The 26,061-nt window shown below is 41.9% G+C and overlaps 1 protein-coding gene across 1 annotated transcript in view; it reads right to left on the reverse strand.

The window, feature by feature from the left end:
- Window positions 1-26,061, reverse strand: part of WASHC4 (WASH complex subunit 4) — a 1,952,913-nt gene that overhangs the window by 370,488 nt on the left and 1,556,364 nt on the right. The window contains exon 33 of the mRNA XM_044087827.1: window positions 447-594. Coding sequence (XP_043943762.1) covers window positions 447-594 — 148 coding nt within the window. The remainder of the gene's footprint in view (window positions 1-446; window positions 595-26,061) is intronic.

The raw sequence follows: 26,061 nt of genomic DNA on the forward strand, positions 1-26,061 counted from the left end.
AGAGAACAGGCAGCTACAGAAGTAGGGGTCAAAATGGAAGTGTAAAAGAGGTTCAAAGGTTTTGACAGTGGAAATGCCAACAAATTCTCAAACACAAAGCTAAAAAGTTGTTAAAAAGACACGACTTTCAGAAACTCAAGATCCAACCTTACTGACAGCGCTAGTGACCATTATATCCTAGCCCTATGTGTAGAAATCACACAACCCTATGTGCAGAAAACATTTCTGATGAAAAGTAGGATACTTCCATCTAATTGTTTTAAGTGCTTAGTGTCTTTCAGCTTAAGTTATGCCACTTTTGGGCTTACAAGAGAAGGCAGCTATAGCAAGTCACCAAAACAGGGTGATGGTCTGAATAAAGTAAACAGATGATTAGCTATTACTTAGTTTATGGAGAAAAAAAACAAACAAACTGGATATCGGCAATGTAAAAACAAAGAACATACCAGGGGTGGTACAATAATATAAAAATTGCGCAGATGCATGTTCTTTGGACTTCGAAATTCAGGTGAGAACACATCCACTAGCATTTTGAAATACTCTGTACCTTCTGCAGAATTCCGAGTGAGGTCACTTAGAACAAGATCCAACTGTCTGCCAAGAAAAAAAATGTTAAAGCTAAAAATTGAGTTTAACTTCTAATTCATTATAAAGTAATCACAGTGACATATTCAAATATACTTTTACATTCTGATATTAGCTACTCAGTAGAATATTAAAAACAAAATTTACATGAAACAAATCTATGTTTTAATTCACATTAGAAAATGGGCAACCTGTACATCAATACACTGACTGGAGAATGAACGTTCTCCAGCAGGGTATTAATGTACAAGTAATGCCCAGTTAAAAACATGTCTGATGCTTCACGGCAGCATATCAAGCTGCCGTGGAGCTTGGACTGGGAAAAAATAACGTCCTCCATTATTTTACGCTCGTTAAGCAGTGGATCTGCTGTTTAGTGAGCGTAAAATGTAAAAAAGAGAGAGACTCTGTATGTGTGTGTCTTGTGTGTGTGTGTGTGAGAGAGAGAGAGATGGAAAGAAAGTGAGAGCATTGTGTGTCACTGAATGCTTGTATGAATGCAGAGGAGACTGTGTGTATGTGTGAGAGATTCAGAGAGACTAAGAGCAATCTTGCATGTGTGAATGCATGCATGAATGCAGAGGAGACTGTGTGTGTGTGAGAGATTGAGAGAGTGAGTGAGTAAGAGCGATCTTGTGTGTGTGAATGCGCGTATGAAAGCAGACGAGACTGTGTATGTGTGAGAGATCGAGAGTGAGAGCGATGTTGTGTGACTGAATGCCTGTATGAAAGCAGCAGAGACTGAGAAAGAGTGAAAAAGATCTTGTGTGAGTAAATGTGTGCATAAACGCAGAAGAGACTGTATGTGTATATCTGTGTGTGTGTGTGAAAGCAGAACAGGCTGCGTATGTGTGTATGAGAGAGAGAATGGGCTCTATGTAAAATTGTGTTTTACAAAGCACTATATTATTTACTTTATGTATTTTTGATGTAAAATACTTCGTCCAGCACCACTAGCATATACTACAGCAAGTTTAAAACATTAGGCGGAGGAACTATTTTATATTAAAAATAAGTTAAAAAAATAATATAGTACTTAAAAAAAAAAAAAAAAATTTAAGCAAGTAAAACAACAATTTTACAGTGAGCCCATTCTCTAAGTGCAATAATGCCCTCCAGGGTGTGTGTTAATGTGTAATTAACAACACAGATTGACTCCTCTACTACCCAGTTCTACAACCTGACACTACCCATTATCTCTCTATATGCCCTCAAGACTCTCTATTCCTCTATTCCTTCACCCTTGACCCTACTTCTTATTGACCCATCTACTTAATTCATTCTCTACTACTTGCATTGCCTCTTTTTACCTACCACTTATGGTACACTTAACAGTACTGTATACACTACTAAATTACCCTATATGTCATATTATCCAGGATAGACTATAGCATTCTTGCCTCCCTAGTCTGTGCTTGTTATTATCTACCAGATACTGTAAACTAAGCCTTACTACGCAATTGCACCTTATTAATGAACTAGGTTGTTGACTGTATATTATCAACTATAGCTTGTAAGCCAAGTGTTACATTTTAATTGCAATTTTAATTGTAATTTTTCTGTATTGTTGGAGCTTTCCTCCCCGGGCCTCCGCTAAAAATGCACATATATCCAGTCGGACTTTCCCGGTCAATAAATGTAAAATAAAATAAATAAATAAAAGTAAATTAACATCCTACCAGGGGTGTAGAGCCCCGACGCCTCTCATAACACCCCTGGGTGGGCGTTACTTACACATTAACACACACCGTGTCGGGCATTATTGCTTACTTATCTACCATGAAGCCAATTACCAATTCACCTTATCAAATAAGCATTAATATTTTTTTCTTACCATTAACTTTAGTATATTTCTATGCTGTACAGTATCAAATGCTCTAGCCATTTCTAAATATACCACATCTACTGAAAAACCATTACCCAATGCCTACCAAACTGAACACTAAAAACCTGAGAGGTTCGTAACACATGATCTACCCTCCCTTAAAATCGTGTTACACCTGGACCACAGCTCAATACTTCAGAAATCAGATCTGCATCACTCTTTGAAAACTTTTTCCCAAAATACTGGTTAAACTGATTGGTCTATAACTGGCCACCTTTGTTATGTCTCCACCTTTAATCAGCGGAAACACAGCATCCTCTTTCCAAATACTTGGGACATAACCAGACTGTAAAGTTTCCTGAAACAGTTTGAGTAAGCATGGAGCAATAACCTGAAGAATATTCACCGAAAAAGTTCATTCAATCCATCTGAATCATCACTTTTATTGCTTCGATATGCATTTCACTAATTACAAGACAATTCTTATCAGAAAAAAATCCACCTCATCACTATTTCCAGTAGTTAAATATTGTGTAAATTCTCCTATATCAATCTGAACTTGTTTTTTTAGGATCACTATTGGGACAATATTCCGCTATCAAATGAAATCTGGTATGAGATTCTTTCCAATATTGTCCCCAGAACTAAAAGTGTTTTTTTATTATTTTTTGTACACATTGCCAGATTTCTTTCATATGTGCTTCTAACAGCATATATAAGCCTCCTAAAGAATCCCCTTGCTGACAAGTATCTTTTCTTTTCATCTCCCATTATGTTTTTTTTTAATACTTTTTTCCAAAAATGATTCTTTTCCCTGGCTTTATCTATAGATGTAATTCACTGTGGCAAGTAATTATTACACTGTTTATTCTGAACCACAGGCACATGTTTATTTACCAAACTATTAATATAATCATAAAAAATTCAATTTCTCCTTAATGCTAACATTAAGCCTTCGCAATTCCATACCCTCAGATCTTGTTAATCCAACAAAATCAGTCCTGCAAAATGTATTCCTATTATTTCCTTTTCTAAACAATTAAATACATTATTACAACAATAACTGCATAACACACTCATATGATCTGATCCATGTAACTCTGGCTCATTTGAAATTTCCTTTCAATGCTTCAAGACCTTTAACTCAAATTACATCCAAAATCTCATTTTTTTATAATTGCTTCATTCACCATTTGAGTACCGCCTCATCTGACAACACAAGACAATTTATTTAACTCACTGCTACCCACTAATAAATCATTTCATTTGACTTAGGAGATTAAGGTCTCCAGCAATGAGGTCAAAATCTGTTAACAATATGAACTAATGCATTTATTATGTCAGTTGATTAATAGGAGGATTAGTCTTAATGGGGGAGGGTGGGGACTCTGAGCTTTTGAACTGATGGAATGTACAAGGCCTGAACAGTCACAGAATACTGTACAATCACCTCTCAGACCATCACTGTCAACCAGCAAAGAGGGTATGTCCTCCTTCTCCCCTTTGTTTGTTCAAGTACCACATCACAGTGGTGTTGAAATGACCACTAGAAGAGGACCCAGTGTCTATAAGTGGTGAAGAACTTTGAAAGCATAAATCACTGTCAACATCTCTTTTACACTAATGTGCTTTACCATTTATAGAGGATCCCATAGGTCTCATATTTGAACTCCCACAGGTACTGCCCCCACACAAACTCTGAAGAGTATATTTGGTCAGATTTGAGAGAGGGCTGACAGTGAGACAGGGAGAAAGGGAGTCCTGGATTCAGAGACAGCTGATCCTTCCACCACAAGGCTTTTGAATGTCTAGGTGGGGCCAGCCTGACAGGCAAGATAGTAAGTTTGGGTCTAAGCTCAAGAGTCCCAATGTGGGTGAACTACATGAGGCCATAGGAAGATAAACCATATCTGATGATGCCAATGGGGGTTATGAGCATGACTGAGACTTTCAATGCAGAGACTTTCTGGAGAAACTCTGGGATCAACACTATTTGAGGAAAGGGATAAAGAATTCCTGGTGGCCATGGGTGTGTCAGAAGGCAGTTGGTGACTCCTCCTTATGGGGAATGAGAGCATGTTTAATTTGGTGTTGATGTGGGAACTAAGATATCGCAACAAGGATGGCACCAACAACAGTTCTGCTACTAATGGATCAAGGGATCACTCATGAGGGAGCTCAACCCGTCCACAAAAAGGTTGGTCTTTCCCAGGATAAGCATCGACACCAGAAAGTGGCAAGAAAATATTACCCATTCCCATACACTTATGGCTTCTCGACACAAGGAGTTAAGATCCAGTTCTCCTCCCTATTTCTTAATATACCAAATGACAGCCATATTGTCTGACTGTACTGGAATCACATCTAATGGAAGAAGTTCTGAAAGGCTTGTAACACTAGGATGACAGCTCTCATCTCCAAGACACTGATATAAAGACCTCTACATAAGACCATGTGCCTCGGACCATATTTCCCAATGTAGGGGAGTCCAAGGTTAACTGTGGCCTGTGGAGATAGTAGGATAAAGGGACTGCCCTGTTGAAGAAGGGAGAGGAAGGTTATCAATCACTGAATGTGGTCCTTGCAAGTGTTTGTCAGAGTAACCTGATAAGACCAGGGCTGTTTCCTGATCAATCACTGGACTACCAATGTCCACTGAAGAATCCTCATATAAAATCTGGCAAGCAGTATCAAGGTTATGGAGGCAGCCATGGAACCCAAGATACGGAGAACTGTCTTGGCAGGTGGCTTCTTGTAGGACAAGACTTGTTGAACTTGTAGATGGTGAGATGATATTTGTGACTATGGGAGTCTCACACACATAGAGACGTGCTCCTATAAATTCCAGAGACGGGGTTGGGAGCAGCTGAGATTTTTGAAAGACTACTGCTATCCACAGGTCTTCACACAAGTGGAGCAAGGAATCCCTGGCATGAATGAGTAGATCCCTTGAAGGTGTGGTCATGAGCCAGTCTTCCAAATAAACACCTAGAATCTCTGCAGTTGTAGTCCAGCTGCCATTACTGCCATACGTTTAGTAAACATCGATCTGGGGCTACAGTTAAGTTTAAAGGGCAGAGCTCTGAACTGGAATTGACTGGCTCCCAGCAGGAAGCAGATATACTTCCTGGAGCATATTACTACCTTTATGTGATAGGACGCATCCTGAAAAATCTATCAAGCACATAGTACAGTGGTGTACACTTTTCATAAATGTAGACATTCAAGTGTATTCACCGTTTCAGTCATAACTGATAAGATTTCCTGCCATGGAAGCCCTTGGCCTGATCGACTACCACAGAATTTTTCTCCTCCTCCTCAAAGCCGGCAGACACCCTAACAGATGTCAAGAAATCTGGGCATAAAGGGAGCCAGCCAGCACCATAACCTCAGTACTGGCAGTGGCAAAACCCATTCTGGATTTGGAGAAGGTTGGAAGATGATAATGTTTGGTGAAGGTATGCAAAGAGGACCAAGCACCTGCTTCCAAAATGTCCTTTGTGGCCACCCATTTAAGAAAGGGAGTAGATGTAGGAGTAGTCTTAGTGGAGTGTGACCTCACATGGTCTGGAGCTTTTCTCTCTGTGGTGGCTGTACCAAAACAAAATGCAGTGGGAGATTCATTTGGAGATGGTTTGCTTACAAACTGGTCTCCCCTCAAAGTTATAGGCAAAGGCCACAAAAAGCTGCTCAGACTTCCTGACATTCTTTGTTCTGTCCAAGTAGTGATACAGTTTCCTATGCACATCCAAGGTAAGGAGGATTCTTTCTCCCTTGTTTTGTGGGTTAGAAAAGAAAGTAGGCAAGTGGACATTCTGGTTTAGAAAGACCTCTGTAACCACTTTAGGCATAAAGGAAAGGTTGGTCCTGTGACAGTCTTTGTCAGGGAGGAAAGTGATAAAGGTTCCACACACAAGGGTCTGAAGCTCCAAAACCCTTCTAGCTGAAGTAATGGCTCGCAGGAAGGTTGTCTTCCAGGTCAGGAGGCAGCTGGTTCAAAAGATGGGAGCACGAGCTTGTTAAGAATAAAACTGAGATCCTCAAGGAGAATAGGTTTCCTCTGGGGTGCAATGTGGATAACCCCTCTTAGGAAGTGTTTCTTGATGGGATGGGATAAGAGAAGGGGCTGAACAAGCAGATAAACTGAGATTGCATTCACTCCAGTGAAACTCAAGAAGCTTGCACTGTAACTTCCAATGGGCAGAGCCTAAGCTTTTTGACAGAATCAAATTATGCCCTCACATTTCAAACAAATGTTCATATCTCTGGAACCAAAGGGGTTATGAAATAAGTATAAATGGCAAACTCTTCAGCACAAACTATTTTTATAGTGGTAGTATTCTTTAGGTTTTAGGTTGCAACAGAATTTTATAAGTCATGGTAAACACAGAAACAATTACATTTCTAATATTTTGTAAACAACTTACAATATCACAGTAACCACTCAAGTTACACACATACTGTCAGCAGCATTTTACTCATCTAGCCGAAAGCTTTCATATGAGGCTAAGGAGTTTTGTCTGCGTTACTTGGTTGTTGAGATATTTAGAAAAATGTGAAAATTATATCTATATAACTGCTATAGTCATCCCTCTGCACAAAGAAGGAGCGACTACATACCATGGCAACTATCACCCTATTAGCCTGACATCTCTGACAAGCAAAACTATGGAACACATCATCATGGACCTAATAAACAAGGATATAGGGAATCTCCAAACTCTGGATCCCACACAGTTTGGTTTTGTGAAGGGTTGATCATGCCTGCTCAACTTGGTCGACTTCTTTAAGTCTGTCACCAGAGCTGTGGATGAAGGCAAGGTGGTTCATACAGCCTACCTTGATCTGGCCAAAGCCTCTGATACCATTCCCCATTCAGGAATCATAGAAAAACTCACTAAGCTAGGCATCAGCCCCTATATCACTAGGTGGGTTGCAAACTGGCTCACAGATAAAACCCACAGTGTGAAAGTAGCTGACTCCAAGTCAGACTGCTGACCAGTCAAGAGTTGAGTCCCACAGGGATTGGTCCTGGGTCCTCTCCTGTTTGGTGTCTACTTCTCAGAAGTCCAGGGCAACCCGAAGGGACTCTGGATGACAAAGTTTGCAGACTATTTCAAGTTGGGAGCCAATACTGACTCTCCAAGTGATGCTGACATCCTACACAAAGGCCTCACTGAGACCAATGACTGGTATAAGAACCATGGCCTTAAACTCAATGCCAAAAAATGTGTCATCATCCCCTTTGGGAAAAACCCAGCCCCATGAACTACCACATCGATGGTAGTCCACTGAACACAGAAGGCGTTATAAGAGATCTGGGAACACAGGTTGATGGCAACCTCTCTTTTGACCACCACACTGTCACTGTGGTCAGAAAGTCCTTCTGTGTGGCACATCTCATTACCAAAGGATTTGCATCCAGGAAGAAAGAGGTCATCATCTTCCTCTACTCTTCCCTCATTAGGTTCAATCATAGAGTACAATGCCCCATTTGTCAAGTATTTCACTAGACACCTGCAACAACTGGAGAGGCCGCAAAAGCACCTCACAAAGAGGATCCTAGGCCTTAAACACTTGTCCTATATGGACAGACTCAAAAAACTCCAACTATTCTCCGTCTCATATCGCCTACTTAGAGGCGATCTCTGCTTGACTTACAAAGCCATGTCTGACCCAGCTCTGTTAGAAATGCTACATCAAAAGAAATTCCAATCTCTCCGCACCACAAGCTCCATAGAGCTCAATCTCATTACCACAATCAACAGAACGTGCTGGAGGGACACGTTCATACCCCAGAGACTGCCCATGCTATGGAATAGACTTCCCATACATGTCAAACAGGGCACCTCACTGGCCTGCTACAAGAGAAATCTTGATGAGTGGATGGGAAATAGAAAATTCACCCCGGGGATAACTCCAGTGGCTCTACTCAATAGAGGCACTAGAAACTAAGGTTGGGTGGCACGATGCCAGGGTAATCCTACAGGCTAGGCTTGTAAAGGCTCCAGGGCCATTAGCATAGTACACACCTATGAACCTATAAAAACAACAGCTAATATCTACTTACCGGCACTAGACAGAGGTCAATATTAATGCAGTTGAGTTTGCCATTGTGTAAGCTCTGAAATGAAATCTTTTAAAACCTTGTACATAGCATGGTTTTGGAATTATTGATGCAAACATGAACAAGCAATATCTGACACCTAGCAGTGTCATTAGAAGTTAAATGCAGATGTACCTGGAGGTGTCACTTGGATGTAATGAGTTAAGTGTGAATTTTACTAGAGTAATAAGAAAGCCCTTTGCCAAAAAGTTCTAATAAGTATGAAAGGATCAGAGGCAATTTATATTCATGTTTTAAAATGTCCCTGTAATTTATTCTATGTGGGGGAAAGCCAGAGAGCTTTTAAGTTAAGGTTCCAAGAACATATTAGGCATATCAAAAAGGAATGTATAGAAAGCCCTCTGGCTGTGCATTTTAAATTATACCATCAGGGGAATTCTTCCCTGTTAAAAGATTGTATTTTGGAACAGGTAACTATAAAACTGGGTGAAAATATCACTCTCAAAGACAAACTGTTATATAAGGAAGCTGTGTATATTCTGAAATACAGTACTTTCATACCTGGGGGGTTAAATAATGAATGCAATTGAAAATATTAAATTAATTGATTAAATTATGTAATTAGGTAATTTAATTCACTGCATTTTTAATATGTTTGACTATATATTTCTTGCTTTGTGATTTGTGTACTATACCTTGAAGGCATTAAGCCAAGGTTCTAGACGTGATTAAACGTTTGGCTTCATTTTTTTGGTTGTGGTTATTTTATTTTTGTGGTTTGGCTTACTTAGCTTTAGATGTCTTCTTTCTCTGGTAAGGATCAACCAATGCACTGACTAGCATTCTGCTTCAGTCTGTGATGGCAAGAAAGAACTGGAGTTATGGTGTAGGCTGACTCCCTTTATACCAAGGCATCTTGACGTTGGTCAGGGCATCCGCCAACTTCAGGAGGGGGAGAAAAATTCTCTGGTAGTAGAGCCGGCCAAGGGCCTCCACAGCAAGAAATCCCATCAGTTATGTCTGTAACAGTAAAACACAAAGAACATCCAGTCATTCTACCTCAGTAATAGAAGAATGAACTGAACCATGACCATTCTGAATTTGTCTTGTTTTGCACACTTATTTAAGAGGCTTGCATACAAATGTGGTCCTAAATCCCCATTTTTCTTTGGCACTAAAAAGAACCTCGAGTAAATTCTGGATCCTCTCTGGTCTGGTGGTGGGACCTATTGGAAGACTCGATTTCTTAGAAGCTTTTCTATTTCTGAAGATGTGTGTTCCTTTTGCAAGTTTAGAACTTCAGAAATTCTTTTTTGAATCAATAGTGAGGTGTAAAAGGGAATAGGATAGCTTCTGGTAATACCTCTCTGGATCCACCTGTCTTGAGTAATGGATGCCCAGGCTTCTGGGTGCACAGATAAGTGCACCTGACTGCATCCATAGTGTGACTGTTGGGCAATCCTTCAGGAGTGTTGGAAAACCTTCTCTGAGAAAATGTCTCAGAAGTCTTGATTCTGAGGACCACCTCTGCCCCCCAGGGTGACGTCCATTGTAAGAGTTCCCCCCTCTGCCACAGGGAGCTCTCTCCAGAAGCATTCAATGAAAAACCCTGAGATTTTATGAACCACATTCCCTCCAATGCCTTCTGGTTCCTGCATGAGGTCTTCTAAAGGGTTGAAAATTTAACCCCCTACGGCAGACAGAGATTTACCATCCTGCTCGCTTCTGGAAATAGTTCTTTCACTTTTGAAACATAGGGTTGATCCATCATAAGAAGCACTGACGAAGGATGTCTTGAAATGCTCTGCAAAATCACACAGCCGAATCCAAGCATGCCTTCTGATGGAAATATCTGTGCTGGCAGCTTTTGACACATTCTCTGTAACATTAGAGATGAGATGCAAAGAAGCACTAGAAAGGGACTGAAGGATTGTCAGCTGAGAATCAAATCTTTTTCTGATCCACAGTCAAGGTCCCTGGAAGAGAATTGCCGATCTCTTTGACTATATCCTTCTGAAAGCAAGCAAAGTGTGCCAGGTAATTAAGTGCTCTCATAGAAAAGGTTAACAAGGCATAGCCTGCTTCACAAATCTGTCCTCAGCTCATGATTCCCTATTAGGCAGATGGACAGAGGAGGTTTCCTTGGCAGCCTTCATTTTAGAGGTAGTCTCTGCAACCACAGTATCTACTGTCGGGCTCTTGCTCCAGTGCAAATAGTCTTTTAGTGCCTCTAAAAACATATTCCTTCTTAGAACTGGGTTCAACTGTGTCAGGTTTCTTTCAAGCCTGTGATGAGATTGGAACTGACCATCTCAACCACTGAGGGACTATCCAAGAAGTAGATGGGTCAGAACCAAAAGCCTTGAGGAAAACTAATTCCTCAGAAGGAGGAGTCTGGGAAGACTAGCCCCTTTCTATTTAAATAGCTCAAGGATCTCTCTAAACGGGAAGTCTTCAAGAGGGGGATCTGGGTTACCAACTCCCTCAACAAAATCAGTATTTGTTGCGGGAGATAACTCAGGGGAATCTAAGTGCCTTCAAGAGAGTGTTTCCTAGGAACCTCCTCTGTGGGTTGCTCAGGGAAAGACTCAGAAACATACAAGGTTTCACTAGGGAGAACAGGTTTCAAGGTTTTGAGAACTGGCTGCCCGGACGATACATGGAGAGCAGGCTTCAGACCCTGGGAGACCATATAGGGGAAGGTGGATCAGGCATCAAAAGGGAAGATCAATATTTAGGTTTAGACAGCAGTCTCTCTAATGTCTCAAATGCTGAATGTGAAACAGATCAGGGAGCTTTCTCTTCAAGTCAAAACTCTCGGGGGCAGCTCAACCCTGGACACCGTTCAGCTAGATTTCAAGGCAGTCACAGGAACTGAACTGTCTAGCGTCAAGGCCCCCAAAAGGCCTTGGATCCATTTCAAATCTGTCAGAGTCAATGTCGATGTTACTGCTCCAGGAGTATGATGGAGTTGACCTCTACAGAGAGCTCACTGCAGTTAAAGACACATGAAGTCTTGGCTCTGATACAGTCCTGCCTCAGGTCACAGTCTGATACATAGCCTACGATCTGAGGGTTCAGATTGGAGAAAGAGCTCCAGCAGGATGATGGGGAGAAACAGCCCTAGTGGATCCAACTGTTGCTGAAGCCAGGAGTACCTCCAATTGAATCTGTATCCTAGGAACACGTTATCATCCTGTCCACATCCACTTCAGTGAGACTCCTGGATGATCTAAATGACCAAAGTGACAAAGCCAAGGAAGGAGGCCTTGATGAATAAGGGGGTCAGTTCTGTAAATAGGAGACCTAAGCCTCAGAGAAACAGTCTCTGGGGATTACCTGGGTGGTGTCACTTGGCCTGCAGGGATAGGATCACAGGCAGATGTTGGCTCCAAAGATTTAGCCATTTTGGGTGCTGGAGTTGATGAAACTGTTGGATCTGGGGAAAGTTTTCTTGAGAATTTGGATTTCTCCTCCTTTAAACATAGAGATGTCATCTTTTCTTTAGTTTTGGATGAAGAAACAGAGGAAAGAGAAGATACCCTGACATCCCTGATGTTGAAGAGGTCTTCAAACAATAAGAATGTTGGAAGAGACTATTCAAAATTAGCTTGTTCTATCTCTCCACAATAGTTTTCTGGCCAAATGCATTGCAAATAGAACAAGCTACATCACAATGAGAGGGGCCAAGTCAATAAAAACACTCCTTGTGTGCATTGGAGTTAGTTAACTTGCAACTACAAGAAATGCATTTGCTAAAGCCAGAGGGTTTGACATGACAGCAATCCCAGGAAAAAAAAAAAAAACAAAACTAAACCCCACCAAGAACAACCACAACAATAATACTAACAAAGACAACAATAAACCATCAATAACACACATTATAGTAACCTGACAAAAATAGCACTATACCCATCACTAATACCCAATTTTAATACCTATTCACTATGGAAAATGTATTATTTATTTATTTTTTTAAGTGGGGACAGGGGAGGAAAAAAGGACAGAGAGAAATGTCTATAAAAGGACTTATCTGAAAAAGAGATATAAACTTTTCACAGAACTAACTCACCCGACCACAGAAGATCCATAAGCACTTGAAGGTGGCAAATGATATTTAAGGCAACTTGCTCTGTGCAAAGGGATTTTGGGTAGGGGAAGAACCTTAGCACTGCATCCTAAACTTTGAAGTGGCCAAAGCTGGATCCGATGACGGATCCCAGATCCATATATAGAGGAAAGTATGGAAAAGAAATCAGATAAATTAATTGCGAAGGTGTAAGAAAGGACATTTGAAGATTAAATTTGAAGCCAAGATGGAGAAGGGGATGTGACCTTGTCTAAGGACTCCAAGTACCTGGATACACAATCTGCACACATCAGCAAGTCATCTAAATAAGGAAAAATCTGGATGCCTGCAGTTCTGCAACAGACAACCACTGGCGACAGAAACTCTGCAAACACTCGAGGTACAACAGACAGCCCAAAGGATAAGGCAGAAACCTGATAATGTAATCCAAGCCAGTCACAGCGTATCTCAAAAAATTTCTGAAAGTGGGAACAGCAGGGATATGATAAGTGTCCTTGAGATCTACAGTCCTCAAGAAACAGTGGTTTGGAAGCAATGCTAGACCAAATGTAAGGTGAGTATTTTGACTTAAAGAATGCTTAAAGGTATTTAGACAGGACAAATCCCGGTTTAATCTCCAGGAGTGCTCCTTTTTTTAAAAAAAAAAGCAAACAGATTCCAGGGTAACATACTTTGCCTTTGTGTACCACAGACACTGGTTCTTTGACCCCTGCTTCTACCATGTGATGCAGCACTAGAGAAAACAACTCTGTCCGGTTTGCAGGGAGTGGGGGGAATTCCCCTGAAAGGGGAAGGATTTTCTATCCACTACCAAGTGTATTCTCCAAATTATTCCCAGAACCCATTTGTCTGAAACTATTTGCAGTCAGGTTGCAGGACTGAGAGAGACTCTAGGAGAAGCTGGAAGAGAAGGAAGGGTGGGGTGGGGATAGGTATTCACTGTGACTTGGCATAGTCATTCCTTAATCCATTTTTGGAAGCGAACCTCTCTTGTTTAGTTTTGTATTTCTGACACTTCCTTTTAAAAACAGACTTTTCTTTTGTTGGGATTTTGATATTTTCTGCCACTTGAAGATACATTGTTTGGTGAGAACTTGGGTATAAGGAAGAATCCTAGATACCTCATGCATCAATTTGCCTCTATCATCCCACTGTCTAAGAAATGGTGCAAGAGGGCCCAAACACCAATTCGGAACTTAAAGGTACAGTCAAAGTTTAGGCCTTTAAATTATCGGAGAAGTGTTGATTATGTAAGGAAGCATGCCATCTTAATACAACAGAATAAACCTTTCTCAAGACTGCATGTGCACATTTAAACATGCATCACAAACCATGCTAAAAAACAGAGTCAAACAATTTCATTTATATGACTTGCTCATCAAGTAAGTTTGCAGCCAAATCATTCAAATTGTACACACACTGTAAAACATAGCTTTGAAAATTTAACATTCTAAAGGCTAGATTACTAGACAGACACACCCTTTTGCCCTCCAGATCTAACCATTTTCACTCTATCAGGGGGCACTGGATTAGATGAGGCCAAGAACTTTATATTTAAGCAAGCAGCTGAGGGACCACAGCTGGGTCAGCTGTCAAGTGAGAAAAGAGGCCTGTCATATCTGAGGAGATCCTATACCTTCTCCGACCTTCTAGGAACTGCTGGAGTGATAGTGGTGTTCTGCAGACAGCCTTATGAGCATCTTCCAAGGTAGGTAAGAGATGGGGTATAGCCAAAGAATTAGGCATCTTATGCTTTATAAGGTCATAACACCCTGCCTAGCTCTGGGGTATTTGGGGACTACTACTAAGCACAAATATTACTAAATCTAGCAATCATTTGAGGAAAAGTGAAAAAGTTATGCACTCACCATAAAGTTCAATCCATGTTGTCTATTTTCATTCTTCCTCAACTCTTGGATTCAGACTCGGCTGCTTTTACTAGCTAATGGAGCACTGAAAGTTCTAGACCTCCTCTCTTTCCCATACTGCCCTGGTCCCTAACATACCTCAGATCTTGTCTGCTGCCCTTCATAACCACAGGGCATTGCAAATGAATCAAAATATTAATATAATCAATAAAGTCTGAGACTCAAAGAAAGGAACAAAGATTCCTTCAGCATCTTGGATGTATCCAAAAGAATGACTTGGAAGGGGGCTGGTGGGAGGGTAGTTGAGGAAGAATGAAATGGACAAGACATATGGAACATTATGGTGAGCACATAACTTCTTTATCTGATGTTGTGAATTTTCATTCATTCCACAACTCTTGGGACAGAGTCCTCAGCTACCTAAATCCCAGGAGGACCCTAAAGAAGGATATTCTTGAGTACCGTTGAACCAAAAGCTGCTCTGCCCCTAAAGACCAGATCTAATTTGTAATGATCAACAAAAGTATGAGGCTTGGTCCAAGTTGCAGCTGCACAAATATCATCTAGAGAAGCTCTAGACAAAAAAAGCTGAAGAATCAAATCTGTCGGGTGAGACAAAAGGTCTGGGGTTGGATCCAGGATCTAAGGGGAATAAAGAAGATGAGGCCAAAGAAAGGGAAACCAAATCTGATTAGGCCAATAAGGGGGCAATGAAGATTACTATCTGACTAGGCCAATAAGGGGGCAATGAAGACTACTGTGCTATTCAATCAGGACGCTTTCTGACGAAATTTGAGAATGAAGGGTGTTGGTAGATAGGCATAGAAGAGACCAGTGGGCCAATCATGAAGTAGAGCATATCTCGCTGACTCCCAGGTGGGGGGATGAGGCCAAAGAAACTGCTGCACTTGCAGTTGAGATGGGATGCAAAAAGGTCACAGTACGGTTGATCTCACTGATGGAAAATCCTCTCCACCACCTTCATATTGATAGACCACTCACGAAACATTACAACAGACCTGCTCAACTTGTCTGCAATCATGCTGGACTTCCCCAGAATGTGCATTGCTATCAGAAATCGATTGGATGAGACTGCCTATTGCCACACTCTTAGAGCTTTTTAACACAGTGGGTAAGATTTGGTTTCCCCTTGTTTGTTGATATACTAGACCACTGACAAGTTGTCCATCTGAACCATAATAGTCCCAGTGGGAAAAGCGTCTTGCAAGGCCTGCAATGTTAGGAGGACAGCTCTCATTTCCAGGACACTGATATTCGTGTTGGCCTCTTCTGGGGACCATGTGCCCTGGACTGTCCTTCCCTGGAAGTGCCCCCTTAACCAATATGGGAGGCATCTGTGGTCACTATGGCCTTGGGATGGGGAAGAATAAAGAAATAACCTTCTTGCACTTGGACTTAACTGTATCCACCACAGGAGATATTTCTTGCAAGCTTGAGTTATCTTTACCTGACTGGACAGAGGGTGGTAAAGGATGGCACTTTGAGTAGCTAAGGTCCACTGTAGTATTCGTATATCGTACATTGATAATGGTAATAGGTTGACTGCCGCTGGCATGGATCCTAAAGCTTGAAGGATTAATCAAGCTGAGAGAGATGAGTTTTGGATGATTTTCCTGACCTGGAAATTAATAGTCTCAACTCTCTTCAAAGGAAGAGGTGCTGGTTTTTACAGTCAATGATGGCCCTAGGGCTAAAACCCTTGCAGATGTCACAGTTTGCATTTAAATGCAACAGGCCTAAATAATATATGCATTATGAATGCGCATCTGAGAGCAGAATTTTGTGGTGACAGGCCGTATATTTTTTGAACCCTGCTGGTTTCTCAGACTTTATAACTCAAAATGACTCAAATGAAAAATAGCAGGAACCACATTAGTATCAAGAAGAATAATGACAAGGATAAAGATTTTTTTAACTATATAACAGAAAACAAAAGTTATACCAACAATAGTAAGAAAAAGATGGAGCAAAAGGTACTAAAAGAAACTACCAGCAAAGGTAGAGCAAACAGAAGTACCCAAATACTTGAAAGGGAAAAAAGGGAGGAAACGCTATCAGAATATAGGAAGAAAAATGACAAGATAGCAAATTTTTAACTCACTGATACAACTGACGAGTTAAACACTCGAGAACTACAACAGCGACCATGTCTGAACTCCGATGCGGCAAATGAGATCTGAGGTAAGTTAGGGAGTAGGGCATTATAGGAAAGGGAGGAGCTTGAGCGCTTTCAGTGATCCACGAGCTAGTAAAAGCATCCAAGTTGGATCCGAGGATTTGATCCAAACCAAAGAGTTGAAGAATGAATTAAAACTGACAACATCAGATCACTTGTTTGGACTTAAGCACAGATTCACCTTTTGAATCATCAGAGTAACTGGTTTCAGGGTGCTAACTAGGAATTTACCATTGACTCTTAAGATTCCTCTTCATTCTCTGAAACAGGAAGGTCTCTAGTCAAACTAGCACTAGAGCCGTTTATGGGAACACAACCACAGAATTAGCACTCTTAGCCAAGAAAACTACATCGGTCTTACAAACAGCTATAATGTGATTATCAGCTGTATGATAAAGCTCTTTTCTTTTTCTCTTTCTTGTAAGCTTTAGCAATAGATAAAAAAATCTGGGTTCAGAGTCCTGGAAAGGAGCATCTTACTCCAGATTACTCCTACACCTAAATGGGTTGGTTCTCCCACACCTGTGCCAGGTACTGAAAAAAACCCGGAGGATGTGCATAACCCCCCCATTCCAAAGTAGTGGGAGACATGGCAAATTGTAAAGTGGTCTGAGGGCTTAGCAATGGTCCCAGAAGAATCACTAACCATAGGCTAAGCCAAATTTTTATTTTATTTTTTTCTTAGGCGCAACCAGATTTGATTGGGGGGGGGGTACTAGAGTTTGGATCCATTACGTCAGGAGAGAGAACACCAGCCGGAATAATAAACTGATAGTACTGGATAATGTGTCACAATAAGCACTTAAAGTTTCTAGTACTAAGTATGTCCCCACACAGCTACACTCTGTCAGACTGCGCTACATCACAAGAGGAAAAAAAAAAACAGGTTGAAATGCGCTGAATTCCTTTACAACTGACACAAGTTAAAAGAATTTCCAGTACATAAAGTCCAAAAATTAAAGCCACCAACGTGTGAAATTTAGCTTCACACACTAACCACATTAAACTGCCATAAAATAACAAACGTTTTCTTGTCAGAGAGAGTAAAGTCTCCACAGTACATTCAAATAACCTAATCTGAGGTAAATTCACAATCCAAAGTTAAAAACACATGGAGCAGAGTCATACATATAGCATATCATGTACAAATGCTGAAAAATCCAAGTTCTACAAAATTTTCCTATCAAAAGATAAAAATAAAGCAGATTAACAACAGTACAGACAGTCCTCTAGTTAATAGCACACATACACACTGAACTTCTGAGAGAAATACAGAAAATTTCTCAGAAACACTAAAAAATAGACATGTCAAAGACAAAAGCCAAACAAACACTGCTAAAGGCAGAAATTCCTACAGGAATTAATGCAAACACTGACAGAAATAAAATAAGATAAATATTACTTACGTCAGTATAAAAAAAGAAAGAGAATTATAAACCTCTAATAACAAAATGAGAGGAAGGGGTGCCCAAATGTGGCTTATCTGAGCCTTAAGCCAGGAAAAATCAGCTCTGGATCCTGTGAAGAGTCAGAGGACTTCCTTCTTTGGATGAGAGAAGAAGACTGAAAACTCACTTCCTGTCACATTTGAAGACTTCCCTCTCAGGATATGATCAGCCGATCAGCTGTCACAGGAAGTGAGAGAAGGAGGGAAGGTTGAGCTTTCAAAAGCCTGCCGGTTCTGAGTTACCTTGGCAGATAACACAAAACACCACTGAGGTGGTAAGAATGATGAGTATGGTCAGCTCTTTTTTGAGTGAAGTGGGATTTCTTGTACCGTTACCTAATGGAACCATTAGTACTGAGGGCATGGCAGCTGGATATTCCTGGATTAGGTAAGAGCCCTATGGCCCATTTCTTCCTTCTTCGTTTAGTGGTGAGTGCTAGGTGAAAGGGAGCAGGCCAGCTTGCTGGTCCTGGGAAGGTGGACTACATTTCTCCACCTGGGAGTACCATCCACTCCCCTTCAGTGTCTCTCCTCTCTTCTCTCCTCTGCCATTACTCTTCCCTGAGAAGTGTACCTCCTCATATCAAGCTCAGCTGCCAATGCAGTGTTACAGAGAGGACATGGTAGGCTTCATCTCCACTGGCTAGCACCTAAGGTTCCTGTAAGTGTCAATCTTGTAGCAACACACAGCCATATTTCTTCCATCACAATGGGCGAGCTGACACTGACCATTCACTCCTATGATCTCCCTGCCAGCTCCTACAGACACGCAAACTGGTACCTGAATTCTAGTCATTTGAGGTATAGTCAGGTCTGTATCTCTCTACTCCACACAGCTGACTACTTATGATAACTTTTAATGTTAGATTTTGTGGCTGAGGCTAGTGCTACAGCATGGTTACTCTGTAATGCTTAACTGTACTGTTAGGTTTAAAATGTAGCAGTTGCTGTGTTCAAGATGAACTAGACCCAGCCTCTGATTTGAGATGGTAGGTAATACAGGTTTAATGATATAGGTGAAGATGTGGTGGTAAACTAAAGAATCGGTCTGATATTCTACTTTGGATATCCTACCACACCCAGATATGAAGATTTAGATAAATTACACAAATACATCCAGGTTTAGCACGTCTAAGGGAAAAATCAGCACATCATCTTGACTACTGCAGGTAAGGGGTGGGCTGTAAAGACTAAACTATATTCAGAAAACATCTTCCATCAAAAGCTCTGCATTGTGTACAGCTAAACTCAGTCTGTGCAGAAAATGAGATAAGCATTTCTTTCTTGAGGCAGAAGTAACAGAAACCTGTAACATTTTCCCAGGAAAGCAACAAGTCACTTTATATGTCCATTTCAAAATAAGACAGGCTTAATAAAACAAAGGTCATAGATCGGGAACAGCATGGCAAACTGTACGTCACACATGACAAAATGGCCCTGAAGGAGGCACAAAACCTACCATATCAAAGTACAGATTTACTTCTAATGCCTTTAATGTGTGCTGGTGCACACTGATGAAGAGATATGCGTATTAAGGGCTAATCAGAGATGAGCAAAATAAGATCAATATAAATAAAAAGTATATGTTAAAAAAATGCATTAAGTTACAAAAATGGCAATTAGCTAACCCTAACATAATTAAAAAAAGTTATTTTCTTACCATAATGTTCCATCTGTGTTGTTGATCTTCATTCATTCATGACGGATGGGTCTCAGTTCCATCCTCGAACTGACTCTGTCGATATAGCAAGCTCGCGCCAGCCAAAAACTCTCGAGCTAAGGTTAACCACAGTGACCCTCTCCTCATCTTCTCAGATCAAGTTTGCCCGTAAGGAAAGAGAGCGGAAGCTTTGTCTGAGCAAATGCCTTATCATGTAACCAGGACCAAATCCGAACCTCCAGGAGTCTTTCAGAGGGGGTAGGAGGATGGGATGTCATGAATGAATGAAGAACAACACAGGTGGAATGTTATGGTAAGAACATAACTTTTTTATCTGATGTTGTTAATCTTCATTCATTCATGATGGATGGGACAGAGTCCCTAGCTACTTTATGTCCTGGGAGGCCCTATGGAAGGATATTCCTTAGCACCATTGAGCCAAAGGATGCTCTCTCCGTGGAGACCAAGTCCAATTTGTAATGAGTGATAAAGGTATGAGGAGAAGCCCAAGTGGCTGCTGCACAAATGTCACCCATAGAAGCTCTAGAAAGAAAAGCTACTGAAATAGCAACTGATCTGGTTGAATGCACCTTTATTTTCATAGTTAAAGTCATTTGGTTCTGTTGATAGACAAAGGAGATGCATTCTCTCAGCTACTTTGCCAAGGTGACTTTAGAAAGCGATCTTCCCAACTTGGGTCTTGAGAAAGACAAGAATAATTGGTCAGATTTCTGGAAAGATTTAGTCCTCTTCAAATCAAAGCATAATTGTCTATGTACATCCAATAAATGCAAACAATATTCTCCTTTATTTGTGAAATTAGGGAAGAAAACTGGCAAGTCAATGGATTGGTTAATATTAAACTCTGAAACAGCCTGGGGAGAAAGGATGGGTTAGGTCCGAAGTGATACTCTATTTATATGGAATACAATGTAAAGGCATTTTACACACAAAGCCTGTATTCTGATGTCCTTCTTGCTGAGGTAATGGCTACCAAGAACAAAGATTTCCAAGACAAGATTTTTATGTCACAATTGGCCGCAGGCTCAAACAAATGACGAGTAAAAGATTGTAGGACCAGAGTGAGATTTCCAAGGTTCAATGGGCTCTTTGAAAGGTGGTCTTATATGTAAAACTCCTTTCAAGAAGGTTTTACAAAGCCGATGAGAAACCAGAGAGGAATCCTGGAAACCACTGTGAAAATTTGAGATAGCTGCTAACTGGACCTGGATTGTAGAAGCTGAAGCTCACGAATGGAGTAGGGCTGATAAATACTCTAAAACCAAACTGATCAGAGCTGAGAAGGGATCTATTCCTTTTTCATGAGAATACACAAATCTGTTCCATTTACTATGATAAATTTTCCTGGTGGATGGTTTATAGGAAGCCAGAAGGATTTTTCAAATGGGAAGAAATGTTATTTTGCCTGGCAATTACTGGAAGTGGAGTAACTAAGGTGTCAGCTTGAAGCTCGATAGATTTGGATGGATCAACCCTTATGGGTGAGACAGAAGTCCTTGAGTTGGATCCAGAATCCATGGTCGGTGAACCAGATGAGGCCAAAGGAAAGGGAGCAAGACTTGCCGGGGCCAATAGGGTGCAATGAGGACTACTTTGCTTCTCAACTGAAGACCCTTCTTTAGAAACTGTGGTATCAGAGGAAAGGGAGGAAGGGCATACAGTAGTCCCAGGGGCCAATCATGTACTAGAGCATCCCTCAGGGACTCCCCCTGAGGAGAGATCATTACCTCAGGGCAAAGTAGCTGCTGCACTTGTGGTTGGTGGTGGATGCGAATAGGTCACAGCAAGGCTGGCCCCAAAAAAATGGAAGATCTCGGCCACTACCACTGGATTGAGGGACCACTCATGAGGCAAGAGACTACATCTGCTCAGTTTGTCCGTAATCATGCTGGAATTCCCGGGAATGTGCATTGTTACTAGAAAGCGGTTGGATGCTATCACCCACTGCCAAATTCTCATGGCCTCCAGACACAATGGGTAGGATCTAGTTCCCCCTTGTTTGTTGATGTACCAGACCTCCGACATATAGTCCGACTGGATAGCAATTGTCCCTAACAGGTGGGCAGAGTGGAATGCTTGCAATGCCAGAAGCACCACCCTTAGTTTTAGGACACTGATATGCAAATTGGCCTCCACTGGGGACCAAGCGTCTTGGATGGTCTTTCCCTGAAAATAACCCCCCACCCAGGGTTGCCAGATTTCCAACCAGCCAGGTAGGGACAAAAAAAAAAAAAAAAAAGGTCTCTCATGGCAAGTGAAAAAAAAAAGGTCTTTAATGCGGAACAGAGTTCCACATTAAAGAACAGTTGCTCTGCACTAAGCACAGAGCTTCTCGTGTTTAATGCATTGCAGTTCTGCATTCAACACAAGTGGCTCCGTGTTTAGCCCGTATACCGGCATACGGGCCAATTAAAAATAGTTAAACACAGAGCTACTTCTGTTTAATGCCGAACACAAGAAGCTCCGTGTTTAGCGATTTCTGATTGGCCCATATACGGGCCAATCAAAAAAAAAACAAAAAAAAAAACAAACAAAGAGGAGGCTGGCCGGGATTTAAACCGGCAGGGCGGGACTCGGGATCAGGCTGCTGATCTCGGGACAGTCCGGCCCAAATAGGGATGTCTGGCAACCCTGCCCCCACCCCATAAGGGATGCGTTTGTGGTCATTACGGCCTTGGGCAGAGGGGCTGAAAAGGAATGACTCCATAACTCCATTTCTGGCTTCATCAATCATTAGAGATCCTGCTTGCAGTGGTTCGTTATGCGGATCGGAGGAGACATAGGATGTGTCAATACGGACCACTGTGATGCTAGGAGCCACTGTAGCAATGTCATGTGTAGTCTTGCTAGAAGAACTACAGTAATCGTTGCTGCCATTGATCCTAGCAGTTGAAGGACTAAACGAGCTGGGACTTGGTCCTGAGAGAGTATCATTCTGAGCTGAGATCCTAGTCTCTGAAGCCTGTGAAGCAGAAGGTGACCAGGCAAGACCTTGTGTCGAATGTTGTTGCAATGCATTCTAGGCTTTGAGCAGGTACTAGTTTTGACTTCTCTTTGTTTACTGAGATCCTTATGGAGTTTGCTAGCTGTAGAGTATAATGCAAGGCGTGAAGCAGTAGTTGCTTGGTGAGGGCAGTAAGGAGCCAATCGTCTAGATATGGAAACACTCAGAATCCCTGCAGTCTCAGGTGAGCTGTTACCATTGCCATACATTTGGTGAACACTCTGGGGGCTGTGGAGAGACCAAAGGGCAGTGCTCGAAATTGGTACTGAATCGCTCCCAGCCAGAAGCGGAGATATTTCCTGGAGTGTTTGTCCATTTTTATATGGTAATACGCGTCCTGGAGATCTATCGAGCACATTCAGTAGTCTTTCTCCAGGTTACTGGCTGAGGCTCTTGCCACCGCTATAGTGTCTTAATTAGGCAAAGTTCAAAGGACAAAACCATCACAGTAACAGGTACAAGCATGCAAAATCTGAAGGTAATGCTGCTTAATGCTAGAAGACTAAACTTCAAAATGCACTCTCTCGAGGCACTCCTAAAAATGGAGAACATTGATATCTGTGCAGTAACTGAGACCTGGTTCAAGGCTCCAGAGAGCACCCCTGCAATACCAGGCTACAACTCTTACCACACTTTTCGGCCACCAAACCAGGACAGATACACTAAAGGTTGAGGAGTGTCCATATTCATTCACCAAGGATATTCACATCACCAGGCTAGTTGCCCAACACAATACATCTGAAATTCTCCAGGTGCAACTAACACTACGTAAGACTGCAATCCAAACTGTAGCTTACTACAGATCCCCCATCATGCCCCAAGATTCTCACTACACCTTTCTAAGCATACTGGAAAATATTAAGATACAACCAAACACCCTAATACTGGGTGTTTTCAACTACCCTGCCATTAACTGGGAAAACTACTCGTGTACCAACACCTTTGCCCAACAGTTCTTGGAATTCATAAATTCCAATGCCCTGGATCAACTAACATAGTCCCACCAGGGGCTCCAATATCCTAGACCTGGTCATTACCAACATGGGAAAGCGATGCTCCATACCTACAGTCACCCTCTCGTTGGTCAGGTCTGACCATAAGCTAATAACCCTCCCTCCCCCACACCCCAGTAAGGAAACCTCTGTAAAAAAACTTCTCCAAAGTCAACTTCATGCTACTCAAGTCAGAAGTGACAAATTTCATGACACCCACGCAGATGGGAACTGAAAGTTCGACTGATGAATCCTACACTAAGGCACTGTATGAGAACATCCACTCATGCATGAATCGTGTCATCCCAAATAGAACCAAGGCGCTCTTCTCCAAAAAAAAGGAAGCCAATCTGGTGGTCCCCAGCCATAAACAAACTTTACAACAAAAGGAAGAAACTGATGCAGAAAAGAGGAAAATCCCAGGATGCAAAAAACTCCCTTACCAGCCTCAGTAAGAAGCCGAGATCCCTCATGAAATCCTCCAAAGCTAGTTATGAAAATAAAATTGCCAAAGATTCCAAAGACAACCACAAGGCATTCTATAGCTATGTCAAGAATCTAAATGGCAATGCTCAGATCTGCTCTGAGCTACAACAGAATGGCATTAAATATACTGATCCCAAGGATATTGCCAATATCCTGGCAGATTGATTCAGTGCCAACTTTACCACCCTCTCACCCAACTAAAGGGCCCATCTCAATACCGAAAGATTGCCAAATTCCAGTAATAACAGCCACACAGGTAAAAAATACACTCTCCAAAGCTAAGAATACAGCACCCATGGGACCAGACGACATCCTGGGCTGTGTACTATATGAACTACAAAATAAACTGGCACCTCACCTAAGTGTCATGTTTAATCATAGCCTCACCTCAGGCTTCGTGCCCACTGAGTGGCACACAGCTACAGTTATCCCACTCCACAAGGGGAGATCCACCTTGGATCCTGAGAACTACCGCCCCATCAGTCTGACGAGCTTGATCTGCAAGGCCATGGAATGTATTATCATGGAGCTTATAAACAAAGACATTGGCAACCTTCAGACACTGGACCCCACCCAGTTTGGGTTTGTGAAGGGCCGATCTTGTCTCCAGAACCTGAATGACTTCTTCGAATCAGTCTCCAGAGCTGTGGAAGAGGTTAAGGAAGTCCACACAGCCTATTGGGAACTTGCCAAGGCCTTCGACACCCCCCCACTCTGTAATCATAGATAAACTTACTAAGTTGGGCATTAATCCCTACATCACTCGATGGGTTTTCAACTGGCTTACTGACAGAACCCAAACTGTAAAAGTAGCTGACTCCAAATCCAGCTCCAGACAAGTGACAAGTGGAGTACCTCAGGGTTCAGTCCTGGGACCGCTCTTGTTTGGCATCTACTTCTCTGAAGTACAGGCCAACACTAAGGGGGGCTCTGGCTAACAAGGTTCGCAGATGACTGCAAGCTGGGAGCCATTACTGAATCCCCCAAATTATATGGATATTCTACAAAAGGGCCTTACAGAAGCAGATGCTTGGTGCCAGAGCCATGGGCTCAAGCTCAATGCCAAGAAATGTATAGTTATCCCCTCTGGGGAAAAAACATGTACTCGTGAACTACCACATAGGTGGCAGTACACTAAACACTGTAGGTGTGATAAGACACTTAGGGACACAGGTGAACAGTGGTCTCACCTTTGATAACCACATCACCACAACAGTCAGGAAATCCTTCTATGTGGCACACCTCATCACTAAGGGCTTTTCATCCAGAAAAAAAGAAGGTTATTGTCCCACTGTACTCATCCCTCATTAGATCCATAATAGAATACAACGTCCTGTTTGGTATGTACCTCTTAAGACATCTGCAACAACTGGAAAGACTGCAGAAACACCTCACTAAAAGAATCACAGGCTTAAAGCATATGCCCTATGCTGACCATCTAAAAAAACTCCAGCTATACTCCGTCTCATATTGTCTACACAGAGGCAATCTCTACTTAACGTCAGGGATCTGCCTTTGCGGCCTCAGGTAAAGATTGAAGGGGATGTGATAACATCTGGTAATTATAGTATGCACCCAGGAATCTGTCATTCTGGAATGCCATGCTAAGTAGTGCAGAGAAAATCATCCCCTGACTGCCTCCAGAAGCAAGCAATCGGGCCGCTCTTCAGAAGCACTGGTAGGGCTGCCTGGAAAAAGAAGCTCTGGATCCCTGGTTATGTGAACCCTCTCTGTCTGGGGGGGGGGTTCTCCCTGATGAGCTCTCCCCTCTGCCCGGGGGGGAAAACTCGCCATGTGTGTCACAGGAAGGCCCTTGGGA

This window comes from Protopterus annectens, chromosome 11.part0 (assembly GCF_019279795.1).
Source record: "Protopterus annectens isolate FY-2018-M chromosome 11.part0, PAN1.0, whole genome shotgun sequence".
Lineage (NCBI taxonomy): Eukaryota > Metazoa > Chordata > Ceratodontiformes > Protopteridae > Protopterus > Protopterus annectens.